The 22908-nt window shown below is 36.5% G+C and overlaps 1 protein-coding gene across 1 annotated transcript in view; it reads right to left on the reverse strand.

Annotated features, from left to right (window-relative positions):
- Positions 1–22908, reverse strand: part of PJA2 (praja ring finger ubiquitin ligase 2) — a 71317-nt gene that overhangs the window by 37835 nt on the left and 10574 nt on the right. The window contains exons 2-4 of the mRNA XM_526975.7: positions 6892–7009; positions 4990–5190; positions 1719–2769 (exon numbers count right to left, since the gene is read on the reverse strand). Coding sequence (XP_526975.2) covers positions 1719–2769; positions 4990–5190; positions 6892–6922 — 1283 coding nt within the window. The 5' untranslated portion in view covers positions 6923–7009. The remainder of the gene's footprint in view (positions 1–1718; positions 2770–4989; positions 5191–6891; positions 7010–22908) is intronic.

Raw genomic sequence — 22908 nt, forward strand, 5'->3', positions numbered from 1 at the left:
TGTAACAATTTCATCAACTTCATCATAAGACATTATAACTGACTATAAAAAGCAAGCAGAAGAGAAGTATTTATTTTGCCCAAAATGACAAAGGTATAGCCAAATTAAATGATTCTCCTTAAAGAAGAAAAAGTGTAACTGGGGGAAAAAAAATACAAGCACCTTACACTTTCAAAAAAACAAATTATCGAAGACTGTAAGTTTTGTCTTTTTTTTAAAAATAGTAAACTAGAGGTATAATATTAGAGACTTGCAATCTATTTCAAAATCTTAGGGCTAAATGTGTTTTGGAATTTTGATATATATTTCCCAGATTTAGAACTACTACTTAACAAACCCCAACATGGTCCAGGCCAGCACACAGTAATCAAACATAACTGTATTTCTGCAGTAAAATATACAAATATTTGAAAAAATACCCTCATTTCAATTCAGATCCAGATCTGCTTATCCAGGAAGTTAACATCAGGTCAGGCTTTGTGGCCAATTTCTGTTTTTAGAAGTGTGGATACTGAATAAAAGACTGTGGGCTTGAACTGAAAAAAACTTTACCTTTAGCTTAAAAACAGTATATCATACAAAAATTACTTACTAACCCTTAAAGTTTACAGACTTTGACAGAGCAGCAGAAATTATATTTTAAATATTTTCTATAATAAATTACACAATCTGTATTATAGTAGCTTAATTCATATGTCCAAAGAAAATCAAATGAATTGTTTTATGACATGAATTAAAATGCATTCATATTCAAAATGGTAAATTTCTTCCTTTATAGTACTTTCTAGCTAAAAAAAACCACACAATTATTTCCACTAGCTAATAAAATCTTGCAATTGCACTGTAATTGAGCACTGTCAGGGATGCAATTAGCTTACAAGGACTCACGAAAATCTGGACACTGGAGTAATGGAAATTCAGCAACTGAACAAAGAAATTCTCCATTTTTTTCTTTTTCTGTTGTCTTATGGTTTGGAAAAAAAAGATACGGGTTTGTAAGAGCAATTAGAATGCTTATTATAAGTTTTATGTTCTGTTGAAAATAGCAAAGAATAGTGGTGAACAGTCTCTGGAATACCCAATTAGGTACTCAAAGTCCAGCTCTACCATTAAGTTGCTCTGTGACCTTAGGAAGTTATATAATGCTCTGTGCCTCAGTTTCTTTATTTACAAATGAGGGAAATAATGGAACCTACCACACAGAGTTGTTAATGAGAATTGAATGCTAAGAAAAAATAAGTAAAAAATAAACTTAGTGATAGGAAGAGCCACAGGAAGAACAGATAAAGAGGGAAACAAGTGATATTAGTCACTACTGGCAATGTTAATGAAGTATTACCAATCAATAATTTGTGATATTAATCACTTTTTAAACCCAGACTGGCTTAATGTAGGTTTTTAAAAAATACAACAAATGTTTATTTTACATTTTATTAATTGAAATACCATGAACTAACTAGCATCTCTATCCCTTTATAATAATAATCATTATCTGAACTTACTTCTGTAAACTACTAAAAACCTCAAAAACATTTTTTCGTGAAAAATTATAATGAGTAGTTTGCCTGTATGGTTAGCATTCAGTAAATAAAAATATTTGGTTAGTCAAAATGTCTAATTCCCTGATCATATCAAATAGCCCAGCCATCAAACATGGTTCTAGAAAGAAACCACTTCATTTACTACACAATCTGAAAAAGTACTGGATGTGACCTTACCTATCTTCATCTTTGTCATAGAGTTGGTAATAATCTCCACAGCCATTCCAAAAGGTGTTATCCACTTCTTGCCTTCCTGCTGTGGCTCCACTTTCTGATGTCATTTGGTTATTTTCTGTTTCCCTTTGTGTAATAACTCTTGAGTATGGTGGATCCAAGAACATACAGTCATGCTCTCCATCATATTCTTCACATTTTATTAAGAGGTCATCTGAGCCACTTTCCTCAACTTCCAAAGCCTCTCTCCATCTTTGAACACTTCTTTGTTTCGCCTCATGCCTATTAAAACCTGTTTCTTGGTCCACCTGGCTTGAACTTATCAGTTTTCTAACTTTTGGCCTCACTACCTGTTCAGGAGAACTTCCATGGTTCTTTTCCCTATCATTGATATTTTGTTCACTACAAATATGCCCTGGACCACAGGCTGCATCTTCAGGTGAATGTTCTGTCTGTCTTTCCTGGCTAGTATTATTTTGTTGTTTCGTACTAACCATTTCATCTTGAGAAGACCTCTGAATTTCCTGGCTATTCTGATGGACAAACTCAGTATCACCAGCAGAACTTTTCACTAATGGTACAGAATCTAACTCTTCAAACTCATCTCTTACTTCACAGTTAAATGAGGGAACTGGTGGTGAAAGACCAGTGTATGCCTCTGCCTCTCTGTTTTCCAACTCAAATACTGTATTGCCTAATGATTCCTGGTATCTACTACCTTCCACAACTTCTGCAGAAAGTTGAAGACAGTCATTATCTTCTCCATGTTTGCCATCTGGATCATAAGAGTCTGTATGAACCAATGCAATTCCATTTTGGACACTTGAAGCATTATAAGCTCCTGGAGTATACTCTCCCTCAGAGTGATTATGAAGATTTGTACTGCTTCCTAAGGTATCCCTGCCTTCCTCACTGTGATGTACTGCAACAAAGGATTGACTGCTCTCAGTGGTTTGATTCAATGCTGAACCACAAGTGGGAATTTCTGTTTCACTTTTTTCAAATATAGTTTCACTGGGTAAAGAAGAATCAACTTGATCCAAAGGACTGGAACCTTCATAAAAAACAAAAGAAAACATATTTTGAAGGATTAACTTAGATAAAATTTTATGTAATAACTATCACTTAAGTGGAAATCATACCAATTATTACTACTTGAATATATGAGTAAATTTATTTACCAAGCACTTCTATGCTCCTTAACTTAACTGAGAATGCAGACTGATTACTCTATGAGTTCATTTATGTCAATGTATAGCCTTTCACTATCATCTCCCTCACATGTCTTTGGCAGTTTTCTATCTAAATCCTAATATCTAATGCCTTCTGCAAGACATATAAAGGAGAAGCTCTTGAGAGGTTATACAATGGGAAGCCTCTCTTAAGTGGAGTCTAGGGTAACCAATCTGCTTCCCAGTGATTTCCAAACACACCTTCTTTATTATATGCAGGTAAAAACAACAACAAAACGAAAAACCTTCAAAAGTACTTATGACAGATATAATAACTATAGTTACAGATTTAAGAGAAATTAGACCCTATTGTGTTTTGTTGGCAATTCACAAAATTATATCTCAGTATCTAGACAGATTATAAATTGAATTGTTGTAATACATTTGTAATAAGTTTACTTTAGATGTGTTATAGTTATGACTGAAAAACAACAAAGATCAATATGTTGATTCTTGTCATAATTGTGAGAATTCTGAAACATGAGTAAAATCATATCTATAAATTACTTTAAGCATAACTATCTTGCATCACCACTAATAAAAAAATGAAGACATTTGAGATTTGCTGGAATAAAAATTCATGAATTGTAAAATAACTGAAGTTCGGCCATGATATATGGTACGAAGGGTTCTTTTTTTTTATTTTTATTTTTTTGAGATGGAGTCTTGCTCTGTGGCCCAGGCTGGAGTGCAGTGGCGTGATCTCGGCTCACTGCAAGCTCCGCCTCCCAGGTTCACGCCATTCTCCTGCCTCAGCCTCCCAAGTAGCTGGGAACAAAGGGTTCTTCAATGGGATGACCCTAGCTAGTAATTCAGATTCTTACATATGACAGCAAAAATAATCTAGAAATGTCTTGTCAAGTTTGCTTAGAACAAGAGGAAGAAGACAAATCCAGTCCAAAAATGTGCAATTATGGTACATGGATAGCTACAAAATACTTTTTCAAAACCACTGAATAACTAAGAAATTTTAATTGAATAAGCCTTCCTTGTTCTTTGGATTTTGTAAAATGATGAAAAAATAAACAAGCCAAGTTAAATTTAGGATAAAATTAAAAGAAGAAAAGTTGGCCGGGCACAATGGCCCATGTCTGTAATCCCAGCACTTTGGGAGGCTGAGTTGGACGGACCACTTCAGGTCAGGAGTTCGAGACCAGCCTGGGCAACATGGCAAAACCCCATCTCTACCAAAAAATACAAAAATTAGGCGTGGAGGCGCATGCCTGTAGTCCCAGCTACTTGAGAGGCTGAGGCAGGAGAACCACTTGAACCCAGGAGGTGGAGGCTGCAGGGAGCCCAGATCACGCCACTGCACAACAGCCTGGCTGACAAAGTAAGACTCCATCTAAAAAAAAAAAAACAACAACAAGAATACCAGGCATGGTGACTCACACCTGTAATCCCAGCACTTTGGGAAGCCAGCCAAGACAGGTGGATCACTTGAGAGGTCAGGAGTTTGAGATCAGCCTGGCCAACGTGGTGAAACCCTGTCTCTACTAAAAATACAAAAATTAGCTGGGTGCGGTGACAAACACCTGTAATCCCAGCTACTAAGGAGGCTGAGGCACAAGAATTGTTTGAACCTGGGAGATGGAGGTTGCAGTGAGCCAAGATGCACTACTGCACTCCATCCTGGGCAACAGAACGTGACTCCATCTCAAAAAAAGAAGAAGAAGAAGAAAAGTTATTTAAATATTATATGCAGGGAAAAAATATCTCTACTTGATCCACATTTTTAAAAATTTCAAAAAATTTCTTTTTGATTCAAAGATGATTTCCTTTGGCTGGAGGTTATGACAACGTAATCACTACTATGAGAGTGTGGTTATATTTTAATGATTGGCTGTATTCTATTTTCTTCTACGTTTAAATGTATACACCATTAATATTAAATTCAATAAGAATTTCAAAATAGAATTTCTTGATAGGAAGTGTGCTGCATTTACACTCACAGACATGCATAATACCCACCCAAAAATTTAATTATAAGATCAATTCCTATATAACTATTAATAACCTTTAAATAATTAAATGTTACACACCTGAGGAATTTTCCTTTGGAACATCATCTAGTTCCAACACTTCATAGTCATCACCAGCCCGACCTAAGCTTCTTTCATGTCTGGTCATACATGGTTTAAAACTGACATAAGCATGTCTTCTTCCATATCTCCTGCCTGTAATTGTCTGATACCCTCCTGCTGGTTTGGGCCAGACAGCCTTACCAGATTCTTGGTCCATTGCTGAAAAAAAAGTTAAAAAATTAAAACAGGAACAGCAATGAGCTTTATTCTTGCAACCTGTTGGGGAAAACTACTTCAGTTTATATTTTATTATTTATCAAATCATATGCTTCTGAACATGAAGTGTACCTTACTAGTACTATAAAACATTATTCTTCACACACTAGAAAATTAAATATGAAGTACTATATAATAAGAGTTAGTGGCCTTTTCCCTTCAAAAAATATGTTTTAAAATTTGGTTTCTTTAAGGTATTTCAGATTTTTATAATGAAACCTATCAAAAAATATTTTTCATATGCCAAATTATTATACTGCCAAAGCTCTTTATGGATTGGAGATCTTCCAAATTAAGTACCTTATATATTATATTAATATAAGTGCTCAATACATATTTGATGAATCAATTACTAGCATTATGATATGATGGTTTCAATTACTTTAAGAATGAAAACATTTATGTCAAAGATAACAAGTAACCTCTTTAAATGGTATCTGTACCATGAAGAATCAACTAGATCACAATAAATATGTTCCAAAGATTAACGTCAGATAAAACTATCCAAAAGAAAACAGCAATGAGCCAGGTCAAACACATACTACCCTGCCTTCAAAACTACCAATAAATGGTATATGTTATGGTAAGAAAAGCCATCAACATTTACATGACTTGACAATTAAGTTTTGATGACTGAGGGGTATACAGTAGTAAACAGCAGCAACTTTCACTAAGTAGTACATTATTATACACACACATATATATATTAAGTGTAAGTCTGCTTAGTCAATTATACATTACATGTACTACACAGCAACTAAACAAAATATTTTCTCACAGCATATGGTATAGTCAATAAATGCAACAGTTGCTGGGCATGGTGGCTCATGCCTGTAATCCCGGGACTTTGGGAGGCTGAGGCAGTCGGATCACTTGAGGCCAGGAGTTCGAGATCAGCCTAGCCAACATGGCGAAACCCCGTCTCTACTAAAAATACAAAAATTAGCCAGACGTGGTGGCACATGCCCATAATTCCAGCTACTCAGGAAGCTGAGGCATGAGAATCACTTGAACCCAGGAGGCGGAGGTTGCAGTGAGCCAAGACTGTGCCACTGCGCTCCAGCTTGGGTGACAGTTCGAGACTCCATCTCAAAAAAAAAAAAAAATGAATAAATGAATGAATGAAACAGTTACATAATTTCTTAGTTGCATTAAAATAAGAAATATAATCACTTCCAAGAAGGAAACAGAAACAAACATGTATTTATAATACATGCACATATCCAGTATAAATAATATCAAGTGTTACACTTATTTAATCCCATCAGTAATCTTGAGGTGGATATTGTATTCTATTTTTAAAATTGAAAAATTAAAGTTAAAATTAAGTGTTGGATAACTTGTCTAATAATCCAAAAGTATGACTCCAGAACCAATGCCCTTAACAATTCTACCAAAAGAATAGTCTCCAAAGTGGAAAGCATAAAGCTTTCCAAGCTAAATGGGTATGGAAAGAAAATACCAGAATTTCTATTTTTACCTATCAAAAATTAGAAACTAAGCTTTACAAATATTCAATATATGGATCAAAACCAGCCTTTAGTAAGACCACAGGTCAGATGATCATATGTCACTTACTGGTACTCAAGGTACCCAGAGGAAAAAACAAGAAGTACTCAATGTAGAAGAACTGACTTTCCTTACCTGCCGGCTCCTTTTCAGTGTACTGTGACATATATGGCAGCGTCTGTGTGACCAGTTCAGTAGAATTATAGATGTGATTTAGTTTTTATTCACACTATGGACAAGCCGCAGAAGATTCCTACAAAGAAACAATGAATTGAACAATATATTAATAAAAGCACAAAAATAGCAAAACTGATACTTCTGCTCCTCCTAGTGAAGTCTTATAATAAAACTTAGAAAAATACAATGTGATGTAGCCAGCACGGTGGCAAACGCCTGTGATCCACCTTAGATTACAGCACTTTGGCAGGCCAAGGCGAGCAAATCAGTTTGAGCTCAGGAATTCGAGACTAACCTGGCCAACATGGTGAAAGTCTGTCTCTGCAAGAAATACAAAAATTAACCAGGCGTGGTGGTGCACACCTCTAGTTCCTCAGGAGGCTGTGGTGGGAGGATTGCTTGAGCCCAGGAGGTGGAGGCTGCAGTGAGCCGAGATCATGCCACTGCACTCCAGGCCTGGGTGACAAAGTGAGATCCCGTCCCAAAAATAAATAAAAACAAGAAAAATACAACACAATTTGACAAGCCAATCAAAAACCCTCAGAAATACCAAAATGGCTATGTGAAATACAGATTTACATCTGCTCTTGATAAACCTTGCCTAAGTATATATCATCCTTAAGACTGTCAATGACAACAACACATACATAATTTATAAGTAAACAAACAAAAATATCAGAAGTACTGACTCAGGTATGTAACCAAACTATTTGGGAGTCTACTACACTGTGCTATCATTGCTTCTCTGTCAAGCAGTAAAGTTCCTTTAGCCCTGGAATTGCTAAAAGGTAACTGTAAGAATACAAACTTCATTTTTTAAAAATGTGTAATGGCTTATAACAATAATTAATGTGTGTAAATAATGATGTATTTATTCTTTGCAATAGTCAGTTGATCAGATAATTTAATCCCAAATAAGAACCTATTTTCAATCAGGAAAAACTACAATTTATCATGGAACAAATACAAATAGAACTTCTGTTTTGAAATTAATGCATTTATTTACTATTTGAAAAGTACTATTTGAGAAGTTGCAACCTGTGGTTTTTTTGAAAGTTTGGTTAAGTTTTTATTTAAATACCTTATTTATTTAAACACTTGAGCTACTGCTAATTGCTCATCATTAATGCAATAGCTCTGCAAATGAGTTTAATTTATATGTTACCTGTCTAATCACAGACAGATATATATTAACATACGTAAGAGTACAAACCCACATTCACCCATATAAATTATAAATTCAGTAACAAGTTATGATCCTTTAAAGTATCTGAATCAAAAGAGGCTGTTAGCAACAGCTAAAGAGAAAAGGAATATAAAAATAATAATCTTAACATACTGGCAAAAACATAGGTGCTAATTAACAGTGTTTTAACTTTTTTTTTTTTTTTTGAGACCGAGTCTTGCTCTGTCGCCCAGGCTGGAGTGCAGTGGCTTGATCTCGGCTCACTGCAACTTCCACCTCACGGGTTCAAGTGATTCTCCTGCCTCAGCCTCCCAGTAGCCGGGACTGTAGGCGCGTGCCACCATGCCCGGCTAATTTTTGTATTTTTAGTAGAGACAGGGTTTCACCATATTGGTCAGGCTGGTCTCAAACTCCTGACCACGTGATCCACCTGCCTTGGCCTCCCAAAGTGCTGGGATTACAGGCATGAGCCACAGTGCCTGGCTGAAATGTGCGTTTTATTCTGAGATGGAAAACCATCGAAGTTCTGACCACAGAAGAGATATTTGACTTCTGTTTTAAGAAGAATGCTCTGGCTACTGTATTGAATAGCATGAAGGGGAATGAGGTCTAAAGCAGGGAGCACTGTTAAAAAGCTATAAAAATAATACTGGTAAGAGATCATAGTGGTTTGGACCAGGGTTAAAATAAAGATGGTAAGAAATGACCAGATTCTGGACATATTGTAAAAATAGAATCAACAAAATTTACTAATATAGGATATGAAAGAAGGTCGAGGTTGACTCCAGGTTTTACAGGCTGGGCAATGGGAAAAATGGAGTAAATTTCAATTAATGTAGGAAAAATTGTGGAAGAGCCAGATTTGAAGAAAATATATTCAGTTCAGTTTTGGATGAGTTAAGTTTGAGATATCTATTAGACATTCAAATGGAAATATTAAATAGGAGTCTAGAGTTGACTGAAGAATTATGAGCTGTTAGTATAATTTGGGAGTTGTCAGTGTATAGATTATACCAAAACAGGTATGAACTTGGATGAGATCTCTAGGTGTACATGGAGAAGTAAAGTTAAGCCCTGAGAAAATCAAATATGAAGAGGCCAGGGAAAAAGAAGCAGAGATTGAGTATCCCTTTTCCAAAATGCTTGGAACCAGAAGTGTTTCGGATTTGGGATTTTTTCAAATCTTTGAATATTTGCATATACATAATGAGATATCGTGGGGATGACATCCAAGTCTAAACAGAAAATTCACTTGTTTCCTACACATCTTACACACACAGTCTGAAAGTAATTTTATACAATACTTTTAATAATTGTGTGCATGAAATAAAGCTTCTGTTAAGTACTGATGTGTGGAATGTTCAAATTATGGTGTCATATTGGCAGTAAAAATGTTTCAGATTTTGTGGCCAGGTGCAGTTGCTCACACCTGTAATCCCAGCACTTTGGAAGGCCAAGGCAAGCAATCACCTGAGGTCAGTGAGACTCTGTCTCAAAAAAAAAAAAAAAGTTTCAGATTTTGGAGCATTTTTCAAATGTTAAATTTTTGAATTAGGGATGCTTAACTATAGCAGAAAAAATAACAGAGGGCAGTGAGAGAAAAGAAAAATACTGAAGTGTGAACACCAAGTGAAGAAAGTGTTTTAGGCAGAACTGATCGTGCCAAAAGTTAAAGTATGATGAAGGCCTATCACTGACTACTTAGCAACATGGAGGATAATGGCGAATGGCAGCACCTTCGGTAGCATGGTTGGTGCAAATACCTGATAGGAATGCTACTAAAGAGAGGAAAGGAATTGGAAACAGTACAGAAATCATGGAAATCACCCTGTTTCTTAAACTTTTCTTTAATGTGATTCCACTTTTCTTCTTAAAGATACTCTTCGGAGCCGTCTAACATCCTGATCTAAATTTAGTCTACCTGTTTTCAAGGGCTATTAATCAGCTACTTCTGTGGAAATCTTTTGATTGTACTACCCGTTCAGGTTAAGCACCGTACTTTGAATTCCATGTTTTTATCATTTTTTTTTCCCCTTTACTGGAAGATTCTCAAATAATGGTTTCAACAAGTATATGTTGGAGGCAAACACTGAGTCCTTGGACATCTGAAAATACTATCTCCCTCATACTTTAGTACAGTTCAAGACAAAATCATTTTTTCTAAACTCTGAAAGGCACTGTGTCCTACCTGTCTACCGATTTATCCTCATTTTGTAGAAACACCAAATTTTTCTGTCTGGAATATTTAGGGTCTTATCTAAATAGCTGGTATTCTATAATTTCACAAAGACTTGTTTGGGGCAGGCCATGTTTAAATTTTTCCTACACAGCATTGGAAGAGCTATTTTAATTTAGAGACTCTTGTACACGTCTCAAATACATCTTTTTCCTCACTACTTTTTCTTTATTTGGCCCAAATGGGTTAATCATTTGTCTCTAAACTTTCCTTTCATATTTTCACTCTACAGACTGGGAGATTACACTCATTTTTACTTCTTTCCCTTAGCCTTTCCTTATTCTCTTAGCCTGTCATTACTCTCTGTAACAATCTTTTTAATTTCTCATACTTTCTTATTCTGTGATTATTATTTAATAGTAGTTCTTGTGTTATGAATATAGACTAGAATCTCTCTGTAGATACTAATTATTTCTATTTAATCCGAGACCTCTATATTCCGTCTACCACAGTGTTATCTCATTTCTATCTCTAAGTATAAAAAATAAGAAAAAAAGCAAAACAGGGAAGAGGTAAGTAGGGAATAAAGACCATAGCTAGGGTCAAGATTAAAATGATTAATCAGTACAAATTTGTAGCTAAGGTAAATTGGGAACACCTAGTTTTTCTCTAAATAGACATTTCCTTTGCTGATTAGTTGTTTCCTCCATGTACTATTCACCTAACATGTTTATAACAGACTGCTCTCTACTTGTGACAATTAGTCACTTCAAACAATTCGGGGTTTTTACATACTTCTTACTAATACTAAAACAAATATATAAACGTGTTACTAAGAATTAAAGGAGTCAATCAAGGACGTATTAATTTCTGGATCTCTCAATTATTAACCTAGAAGTAATCACTTTATCATTTCAACCAGGATATTATGCCAACAGATCTGGACAGACAATAGGAATCATCTTTAAAGAATGCAAGGAAGAACATGGACATGTAAGGTACACTTCTCACAGTAAACTAGTGAATTTAAAGACAAAGGCCTTGTTTATTTTTTATTTACATACACTTTGTCTAGTACATTGTCTGACAGTATATTTAAACAGTTACTGAACAAATGAATGAATGAATGAGATAATTCTGTGCTCCTTTCTCTGATGGAAATGTGGTCATATAATGGAAAAAGAGGGCTAAGTATTTGGGCACACATGGATTCAAACTTCATTTAGGCAAGTTAATAAACTGCTCTCAGTATTAGAGCCCTCTCTTGTGACTTGTTTCTAATGAAGACAGTATGATGGATGTGACTGTGTGTGATGTGCAAGAATAGGGTAATAAAAGGATTGTGGCTTCCTTAATTTCTCTGCTCACTCTTTCTGGAAGAAACCAGCTGCCACATCATGATATCACTCAAGTAGACCCATAGAAAGCCCACATGGTGAAATACTGACCGTTCCTGACAAAATCCACAACAACTAAGGTCTTCCGGCAACAGCCACATGGATGAGCAACCTGGAAAGCAGGTATCTCAGCCCTAGTGCATTACCCTTCAGATGACTGCAGTCCCAGCCTACATTTGACTGCAACCTCTTGAGAGACTTGAACCAAAATCAGCAACCAGGCTGCTCCTGAATTTCGAACCCACTGGGACTGTGTGATGATAAATGTCTGAGTTGCTATGTCCACTGCAGGACAACAAGTTACTCTACTCTCTTATCCTGCAACAGGTAACAAATACAAATAATGTAAATTAAAATGAAGATTTAGGCACAGGGAGACAAAAATCAGCTAAACTTCCAGAAGAAGGGTTTCAACTGATAGCGTGGATCTACACCCTTATGACTCATCTGCTGGGAGCCAGAAATAACTCACTTTTAAAGTATCTTTTCTAGAAAAAAAAGGTTGAGAATCAAATACAATTTGATCCTTACTTGAAGGAGAAGTCTTGGTTACTCTTCCAAGTCCATTAGAATATTTTTTACTCTCTCATATTTACATATATGCCTCCAAAATGCCCTAAAAACATTTAAAATTCCTCTTAAATCAGTCTTCTATAATTAACTTACCCTGCATTCCTTTTAGTGAATGAATTCCTTAGACACACGGAATTTTGATAATTTACACCTATTATCACAACTGAGATATAAATTAAGAACTACAAACTTTATGACAAAATGCATTTATGACAAACTATGACAAATGTTATTAGAAAGCTATTTTACATTCCCCAAACAAATCCATGTTGGTCACAATACATTAACCCTTTTATATCTCACTGGATTATTCTTTTATCTATTTCATGAGAAATATTGGCTTAAAATGGTCTCATCATGCTTTTGTCAGGTTTTCCTATCAAGATTATACTAAAGTCATAAAATATGCAAATAAATCTTTCTATCTTCTTCTTGTTCTCTAGAGGAGTCTGTGTAAACCCAGGATTATATCTTACTTAAATGTGAGGCAGATTTGTCAGTGAAGCCATCAGGTCTAGGATTTTCTTTGTGGAAAGGTTTTTGATAAATTCAACTACCTTAATAGACACAGAACAACTCAGATTTTCTATTTCTTTATATGTCAGCTGACTAAACTGTGTTTTTCAGGGATTATGACCTTTCATTCAAGTTGTCAAATGTATTATCAAGTTGTACATAATTCCCTTTCATTAACAATTTAATATAGAGAGGATCTGTAGTGAAGTCTCTTTTTTTCATCCCTGTTACTAGTAATTTGTGTTTTCTCTCATTTTTCTTAATCAGGTCATTACAGGTTTTCATTTTTTAAAAGTTTTCTTAACTGACTGTAAAACTTTCCTGTTTCATTGATTTCTACTTTTATACTATTTCCTTCTTTCTACTTCCTTGGGTTTAATTCATTGCTCCCTTGAGATAGGAGCTTAGACTACTGATTGTTAACCTTTGTTCTTTACTAATTTATACATCTAAAGCATAGTTACCTCTAAGCATTGCTTCAGCTGTATTCCAAAAGTTCTGATATGTATTATTTTTATTATTTTTCAGATTAAAATGTTTTCTAATTTCCACAGTGACTTTGTTTTTCATCCACAGGCTACTCAGAAGTGTCTTGCTTAATTTCCAAATATTTGCAGCATATTTTTTTTTGTTATTGGGTTGTAATATAATTCTATAGTGATCAGAAAACACGCATTGTATGATTTAAATTCTTTGAAGATTAATGATACTACTTTATGACCCAGAATATTTTTGCACATGTCCCATATGCACTTAAAAATAATGTAAAGCCTTCAGTTGTTGAATATAATGTTCTATAAATGTCAATTAGGTTAAGTTGATTAATCATACCATTCAAATTTCTTATTCCTTTACTAAAACTTTTTTTAATCTTATTGTTCTACCAGTTACTTTGAATGTATTTAAAATCTCCAGCTAGGAATACAGATCTACCTTTCTTTTTAGCTATTTTAGCTTCTGTCTTACATATTTGGAAGCTGTGTTACTATGTGAAAACATATTTAGAATTATGTCTTCTTGATAAATTGGCCCACTCATCATGATCTTTTTTCTCTTATCTCTCATAACACTTCTCTCCTTAAGTCTATTTTGTCTGGTATTAATATAGCCACATCAGCTTTCTTTTGGTATTTGCAACAATACTGATTCCATCTTTTCATTTTACCTGTGCCTTTACTTGTAAAGTGCTTTTCTTATAAACAGAATATAGGTAGGTCTTACTCACTTATATATAATGTCTGATAATCTTTCTCTTTTTGTTAGAATATTTAATCCATTCACATTTAACATAATTACCAATGTAGTCTGGTTTAAATCTACCATCTTGCTATTATTTTCAATCATCTCACCTGTCCTTTGTTCCTTTATTCCTCCTTTCTTGAATTCCTTGGTAATTATTTTTTTATTATTCCATTTCATCTGCTAGCTTTTTTGATACATCCTTTAAAATATCATTATCTTAGTGGCTTTCCTAGAAATTACAAAATGTATCCTTGATGTATGCTGGATGATATTTCCTAGAAGCTCTAAATAACTTACCTTTCTCTAATGAGTATTTTAAGTTTTCTTTTGGCAGGCAATTATATTGCAAGTAGATTGTCTTAACATCACAGAAGTCTGGTTTTGGTTTATGTTTGGGCAAGTCCATTTCAGCTTGTCCTTATATCAAAGTGTAACCTACACTCTTACTGTCTACTTCAAACTACAGATGCTCCTGGACTTAAAATGGGGTTACGCCCTGACAAATCCACTGTAAAATGAAAATATTATTAAGTTGAAAATGCATTAAAGACCCTACTAAACCCACTGTAAAGTTGAAAAATCATAAACGAAACCAGTTGAGCACTGTCTGTAGTTCTTTTACCAGGTCCCAAAAAAATGCAAGAAATTCACATAACAGTTTAACTCCTCCATGTCCATGGTTGTTATCTTCACATAGCTCACCCTACATGTAAGCCGCACCAAACATTATCAAGACTGTTTCAAACACCCAATAATCTTCAATATCCCTTTCTGAAAATGTCTACTTATTCCATTTCCATGCCTCCATCTGTCTGATGTTCCTTTAGCCTAAATAACATATTTTAATGTTTGTTATGAGTCTGCTGGTGACAACTTCCCTCTCTGCTTCTGTCTGTCTAAAATTGTCTTTGTTTTTGAAGGATATTCAAATGAGAATAGTATTCTACATTAGACGCCTTTTTTTTTCTTTTTTTGGAGCACTATAAAGATGTACCCCTATTGTTTCCTGGCTTCCACAGTTTCCATTAAGAAGTCCATGTCATCTGAGCTGAATACATATACTCAAACACCTACCAAGTGAGTGTGCTTGTCAGTGAATTAAAAATGAGAGAAAATAAAAAGTTTAAGAATTGGAAAGGAAAGAAAAATCTCATTATTCACAGATAACATGATTATATATGAAAAAAAAGGAAGAAAGTACCTACAAGTAAAGTTCTATAGTGATAACTTTTAGATGGTTGACAGATACAAAGTCAATATAAAAATGTATTATCACATTCCAACACATAGCGAGAAAACTAAATTTATTACTAATATTACCTTAAAAGGATATCGTTTACAAGAGCAACTATAAACATCAAATCCCTAGAAATAAACCCAATGAAAGATGCAGAATATTACTCACAGAAATTTTAGAAGACATAACTACGTGGAGAAAAATCCCATACTCATTGGCTTGGAAGATTCAGTTTTATGAATTTCAATTCTCCTTAAATAATCTATGGGTTAAATGTAATCCTAATAAAATCCCAGCAGGCATTTTTTTTGGGGGAAATTGACAAGGTGATTCTAAAATGTAAATAGGAGTGTAAATGGCCAAGAATAACCAAAGTTATCACTAAAAAGAACAAGGTACAAAGAGGTAACTCTTTCAGAAGACAAACCTTAAAAACTTATGATAATAAGAGGCTTGTTAGGGAATAGGCAGACAAATGTATCAATGGAATAGGATAGAAAAAGTGTCAAACAGACCGGGCATGGTGGCTCTTGCCTGAAATCTCAGCAGTTTGGGAAGCCGAGGCGGGTGGATCACTTGAGGCCAGGAGGTGGAGACCAGCCTGGCCAATATGGTGAAACCCTGTCTCTACTAAAAATACAAAAATTTGCCGCGCATGGTGGTGCACACCTGTAGTCCCAGCTACTCGGGAGGCTGAGGCAGGAGAATCACTTGAACCCAGGAGGTGGTGGTTGCAGTGAGCCAAGACTGCCCCAATGCACTCCAGCCTGGGCAACAGAGCAAGACTCCATCTCAAAAAAAAAAAAAAAAAAAAAGTGTCAAACAATAGAACTTTCTGTGATGATGAAATTCTGCAGTGTTCAAGCCTATATTAATTTTAATCTTCAACAGCCACATGTGGCTAGTACCATATAGGACCAACACAGGAACAGAGTCCTGAAACTGATACACATTACATACAATTGACTTATGACAATGCTACATTACAGAGCTCTAGGGACAAGATATGTTTTTTCACTGAACACACTAGATTAATTGGATACTGATGCAGAAACGAAATCCGGCCTGTTTCCCACAAAATGCAAAACTCAATTCCAAAAGCACTGTAGATCTAAATGTACAAGGCAAAACAGTAAATCCAAAGAAAGGAGAAATCTTTATAATGTTGGAGTAAAGAAAGATTTTTTACAGCAGGGAACAAAAACTAAAATTTCCTAAATAAGGGGCCAATGAACTGCAAAATGGAATTTAAAATTTCCATTCATAAAAAGATAGCATTCAGAGACTGAAAAGGAAATCCACAAATGAGAAAAGAAATGTACATTACATACAAGTATCAAAGTGCTCACATACAGGATATATAACATACTCCTAAATATAAAAAAGAATAAGATAATCCAAAAGAAATGTGATAACCTGCTGAGACGCACTCCAGAAAAGGTTACCCAAATGGCTAAGAAACATATGAAAAGGTATCAATTTCATAAACTGGCTGAAGTCATAAATTAGAACAAGTTATCATTACACACCGGAGATGAAAATTAAAATATTAACCATATCAAATGTTGGTGTGGATGTTAAGCAACTGGATGTTAGGCAATTTTCATATTACAGCTGTAAATATACATCTCTGCATTCATCTCGGAAAACTTTTTGGAAGCACCTAGTAAACCTGAACATATGCATATGATATGGTCAAGCAGTCCATCTTACAAATGCATACCAAGACATATAAAAATGTTCAGCTACAGTCCCACTTATATGGCAGGCTGTTGAGGGTGACTGCCCTAGCCCAGGAGTTCGAGGCAGTAGTGAGCTATCATCCTGGCACTGCATTCTAGCCTGGGCAACAAAGCAAGACCCCATCTCTAAAAAAAAAAGAAATTTAAAAAAATGTTCATAGAAGCAATGTCCATAATAATTCCAAACTGTAAACAACCCAAATGTTCAACAGCAAAATGGGTGAATATAACAGAATATATTTGTAGGCAGAATACTACACAACAAAAATGAACCATAGCTACCCACAACAGGAGTATTACAAACACAAATGGATCTCACAAAAATGAATGAAATGAAAAACAGCCAAATACAAAAAAATTCATGCTGTATGTTCCATTTTTATAAGAGTTCAAAAACAAGCAAAATTAATCTGTGGTGTTACATACCAAGAGAGAATAATCACCTTTTCTGGAGAGGAGGATGACAAAATGCTGAAGACAAAAAGACTAAGGTATTATAGCAGAAGGATGTGCTAGTAACATTCTAATTCTCTTTTTTTTTTTTTTTTTTTTTTTGGAGACAGAGTCTTACTCTGTTGCCCAAGCTGGTGTGCAGTGGCACAATCTTGGCTCACTGCAACATCCGCCTCCTGGGTTCAAGCAATTCTCCTGCCTCAGCCTCCTGAGTAGCTGGGATTATAGGTACTCGCCACCATGCCTGGATGATTTTTGTATTTTTAGTAGAGATGGGGTTTCACCATGTTGGCCAGGCTGATCTCAAACTCCTGACCTTAAGTGATCCACCCGCCTCCGCCTCTCAAAGTGCTGGGATTACAGGTGTGAGCTGCCATGCCCAGCCACATGCTAGTTCTTGACTTGGTTGGTGTTTATACTGACTTCAGTCTGTGCTAATTTATTGAAGTTACACCCATTTTTATAAGCACAGTGCAATAAAAAGTTTTAAATAGTCACTGGAACAAAATATATTCAAGTGTTAAAGTTGTATTTCAGTTTGGGTCTGTGAGTGATTTTTATGCCTTCCATTTTTTGTTTTCCAACTTTTCTTTCACACACTTGTGCTCCTTTTGTAATTGGCAGAAAAATGTTTAATCACTGTGTTAGCAACAGGTTTTTATGGACCACTGAAAACTAGGCTGTCTAAGACACTTCAGAATGCAAAAACACACAATTAATTATTAGACAAAAATATAAGGTGTGACGTGGAATTATCCTGGGAAACCTAGGACATGAGATCCTTCTTCTAACCACACAGATAAACATTAGAGAATAAGAAACACATGTATAAAACAAGATCTCATGAAAATTCAACTTCTCAATTTCTAACAGTATGGCAGATAAAAATTTTTTTTTAAACCTCACAACTCAAAGCAAATAAAAATGTCTTAACTCTGGGTAGGGGGTGAATAGTAGAAAAGAGGAGGAATATCTCGCCTAACAATTCAAAGCCACAACTCAACCTCATTAGATTTGTGGCTGCAATTCATACTATCTGTATGAGCCAACAAGCCAGAAAGTCAGAATGTTGTTAAGTCTTAGGGAGCAGTGTTCCAAGTACCTGGCAGAAGCAAAGCTAATTCCTCCCAGTTGAAAGTCACCTCACTTTCAACCCAGGTCAGAATTCTCACATGTAAAATTTCAAAGAATATGAACTCACAATAAAAAGTGTAACATACATGAGAAATAATGTTGACAAGAATTAACAAAATAAAAATATAACTTAAAAGGACAGCACTAGGCTGGGCCCAGTGGCTCATGCCTGCAATTCCAGCACTTTGGGAGACTGAAGAAGGTGGATAGTTTGAGCCCAGGAGCTCAAGACCAGCCTGAGCAACATGGTGAAAACCCATCTCTATAAAAAATATAAAAATTAGACGGGCATGGTGGCGTGTGCTGTAGTCCCAGCTACATGCGAGACTGAGGTGGGAGGTCACGTGAGCCTGGGAGATGGAGGCTGAAGTAAGCCGTGATTGTGCCACTGCCCTCCAGCCTGGGTGACAGGGTAAGGCCCTGACTTCGGGGGAGGGAATAAAAATCTTCCCACAAGGAAAACAATAGGCCCACAGGTCTTAATAGAAATTTCTATCCAAATATATAAATAGATAATTCCAGTGCTAAACCTGTTTGTCCAGAGAATAGAAAAGGATTTCATAAGCTTGTTTTAAAGACATGTAGCTCATTTTAAGAGCAGAGTAAAATCTTCATGAACTAGCCAGACAAGGCTCATGCCTGTAATCCCAGCACTTTGGGAGGCCGAGGCCAGCAGATCACATGAGGTCAGGAGTTCAAGACCAGCCTGACTAACATGGTGAAACCCCATTTCTACTAAAAATACAAAAAATTAGCTGGGTGTGGAGGCACATGCCTGTAATCCCAGCTACTCGGGAGGCTGAGGCAGGAGAATCACTTGAACCCGGGAGGCAGAGATTGCAGTGAGCCGAGATTGCACCACTGCACTCCAGCTTGGGCAAGAAGAGCGAAACTCTATTTCAAAAAAAAAAAAAAAAAAAAAGAAATGGCCAGACAAGCAGACAGGTTACAAAAATAAAAAATTAGATGTCAACTCCAGTGATAAAGAAAGAAAAAGTCTGAGATATTAGCAAGCCATTACAGCAATGTATTTGAAAACAGTATATACTGAGTCTACTGCAAAAGACTCATCATTAGATATGATTACTTCTATTTTCATTAGTAAACACTTCAGTGGATGGAGAAAAAGCATTCAATGAAATTCAACATTCATTAAAGTTTAAAAGAACTCTCAAGAAACCAAAAATGGAAAAGAATTTACTAAGCCTTATAAAACTAATCAGCCCAAAAGGTACGGCAAAATTATACTGAATGGTGAAATGTCAGTATCATTTTCTTCTTAAAATACCAATCATTACTTCTACTTAACATGTAAAGTTCTTATTTATTTATTTTTTTTTTTTTTGAGACAGAGTCTCACTCTGTGGCCCAGGCTAGAGTGCAGTGGCGCGATCTCGGCTCACTGCAACCTCTGCCTTCCAGGTTCAAGCAATTCTCCTGCCTCAGCCTCCTGAATAGCTGGGATTACAGGCATGCGCCACCACGTCCGGCTAAATTTTGTATTTTTAGTAGAGACGGGGTTTCACCATGTTGGTCAGGCTAGTCTTGAACTCCTGACCTCATGATCCACCTGCCTCGACCTCCCAAAGTGCTAGGACTACGGGGATGAGCACCGCACCCGGCCTAACATGTAAAGTTCTAACCATCGCAAGACCAAAAAAAAAAAAAAAAAAGTTGGGGGTGGGGGTGGGGGAGAAAGAGGAAAATAACCGATACCAATGAAACTAGGAATCTGTAAAAAGTAAAACTAAAAGTCTACTAAAGAAAGTGAAAAGAAATATAAAAGAAAAAATTGAGACGTACAAGAAAATTTAGTGATATTGTCAGTGCTATGGTTTGAATGTTTGTGAAATCTTCCAAAATTCTTAATCCACATTGCGGTGGTATCAAAAAGAGGAGTCTTTTGAAAAGTGATTAAGTCATAGGGCTCTGCCCTCATGCATGGACTAGTACCTTATAAAAGGCTGGGGGAAACTACTTAGCCCTTTTCGCTCTTTCATTTTCTGCTGTGTAAAGACAAGCAACAGGTGCCATATTGGAAGCAGACAGCAGCCCTCACCAAACACTAAACCCACTGGCACCTTGATTTGGAACATCCAGGCTCTAGAATTGTGAAAAATAAATTTATTTTCTTTATAAATTACCCAGTCTTAGAGGTATTTTGTTATAGCAGCAGGAACAGATTAAGACAGACAGCTATGACATCAAGATACAAAAGTCACTACAGTAAACAGCTATAAAAAGTTAATTTTAGAAATGCACCACTTGTAGGAGTTCCACTTCTACAGGGTTATAGAAAGCTGGAGTGTCATTCCCAGTTTAGTTGTGAAACGGACTGACTGCCAACAAGGGAAATGAATGAAACCCTTCCTCAACACTTCTCCTAGTAGAAAAAAAAAAAGCAACAACTTTATTTTTATTTTATTTTTTGAGACAGAGTCTCGTTCTCTTGCCCAGGCTGGAGGGCAGTGGTGCGATCTTGGCTCACTGCAACCTCTGCCTCTCAGGTTCAAGCAATTCTCCTGCCTCAGCCTCCCAAGCAGCTGGGATTACAGGCACCCGCCACTACGCCCAGATATTTTTTGTTTTTTTTTTTTAGTAGAAACAGGGTTTCACTATGTTGGCCAGGCTGGTCTTGAACTCCTGATCTCAAATGATCCACCCAGCGTGGCCTCTCAAAATGCTGGGATTACAGGCGTGAGCCACGGTGAACGGCCAACAACAACTTTAAACCACTAGGGAAGGGCAGCAATCTCTGTCCTCCATTGCTGCTAGGGTAAGAGTAAAAGAATCTACTCATTTGACAAAGGACTAATATCCAGAATCTACAAAGAACTCAAACAAACTTACAAGAAAAAAACAACCCCGTCAAAAAGTGGGTGAAGGATAGGAACAGACACTTCTCAAAAGAAGACATTTATGCAGCCAAGAGACACATGAAAAAATGCTCATCATCACTGGCCATCAGAGAAATGCAAATCAAAATCACAATGAGATACCATCTCCCACACCAGTCAGAATGGCGATCGTTAAAAAGTCAGGAAACAACAGGTGCTGGAGAGGATGTGGAGAAATAGGAACACTAGTTCAACCATTGTGGAAGATAGTGTGGTGATTCCTCAAGGATCTAGAATTAGAAATACCATTTGACCCAGCCATCCCATTACTGGGTATATACCCAAAGGATTATAAATCATGCTGCTATAAAGACACATGCACACGTATGTTTACTGCGGCACTATTCACAATAGCATGGACTTGGAACCAACCCAAATGTCCAACAATGATAGACTGGATTAAGAAAATGTGGCACATATACACCATGCAATACTATGCAGCCATAAAAAAAGGATGAGTTCATGTCCTTTGTGGGGACATGGATGAAGCTCGAAACCATCATTAGTTCTCAGCAAACTATCGCAAGGACAAAAAAACCAAACACCGCATGTTCTCACTCATAGGTGGGAACTGAACAATGAGAACCCTTGGATATAGGAAGGGGAACATCACCGGGGCCTGTTGTGGGGTGAGGGGAGGGGGGAGGGATAGCATTAGGAGATATACCTAATGAAAATGATGAGTTAATGGGTGCAGCACACCAACATGGCACATGTATACATATGTAACAAACCTGCACATTGTGCACGTGTACCCTAGAATTTAAAGTATAATTAAAAAAAAAAAAGAAAGAATAAGAAAAAGACCTTTACTCCTAGGGCAGAGTTAGGAAACAGTTTATAGTCCAGGCTCCTATACCAGTACACTGAAGATTTGCTACCACTGGGGAAGGAGCAGAAAATCTCTCCTGCACAAAACCTATCAAAGAAATGGGGCCGGGTGCAGGGCTCAGGCTTGTAATCCCAGCACTTTGGGAGGCCAAGGTGGGAGGATCACCTGAGGTCAGGAGTTCGAGACCAGGCTGGCCAACATGGTGAAACCCCATCTCTACTAAAAATACAAAATTAGCCGGGTTTGGTGGCACATGGCTGTAATCCCAGCTGCTTGGGAGGCTGAGGCAGAAGAATCGCTTTAACCTGCGTGGCAGAGGTTGCAGTGAGCCGAGATCACGCTAATGCACTCCAGCCTGGGTGACAAGAGTGCAACTCTGTCTCAAAAAAAAAAAAAAAAAAAGATATGAGGCAGAGTTTGGCTACCATGGAGAGAAGGTACAGCATCATTGGCCCATACCCAAAAACAAGAGACAAAGGGCTTGTGTAACACTGAGTACAGATAAGGAAGACAGAGAAAACTCTGCCTCCATCTCCAGGCTAGTCAGCAACAAGAAACAACAGTCTACTGCTGGGGATAATGACAGTGTG

The sequence above is a fragment of the Pan troglodytes genome, chromosome 4, assembly GCF_028858775.2.
Source record: "Pan troglodytes isolate AG18354 chromosome 4, NHGRI_mPanTro3-v2.0_pri, whole genome shotgun sequence".
NCBI classification, from domain to species: domain Eukaryota; kingdom Metazoa; phylum Chordata; class Mammalia; order Primates; family Hominidae; genus Pan; species Pan troglodytes.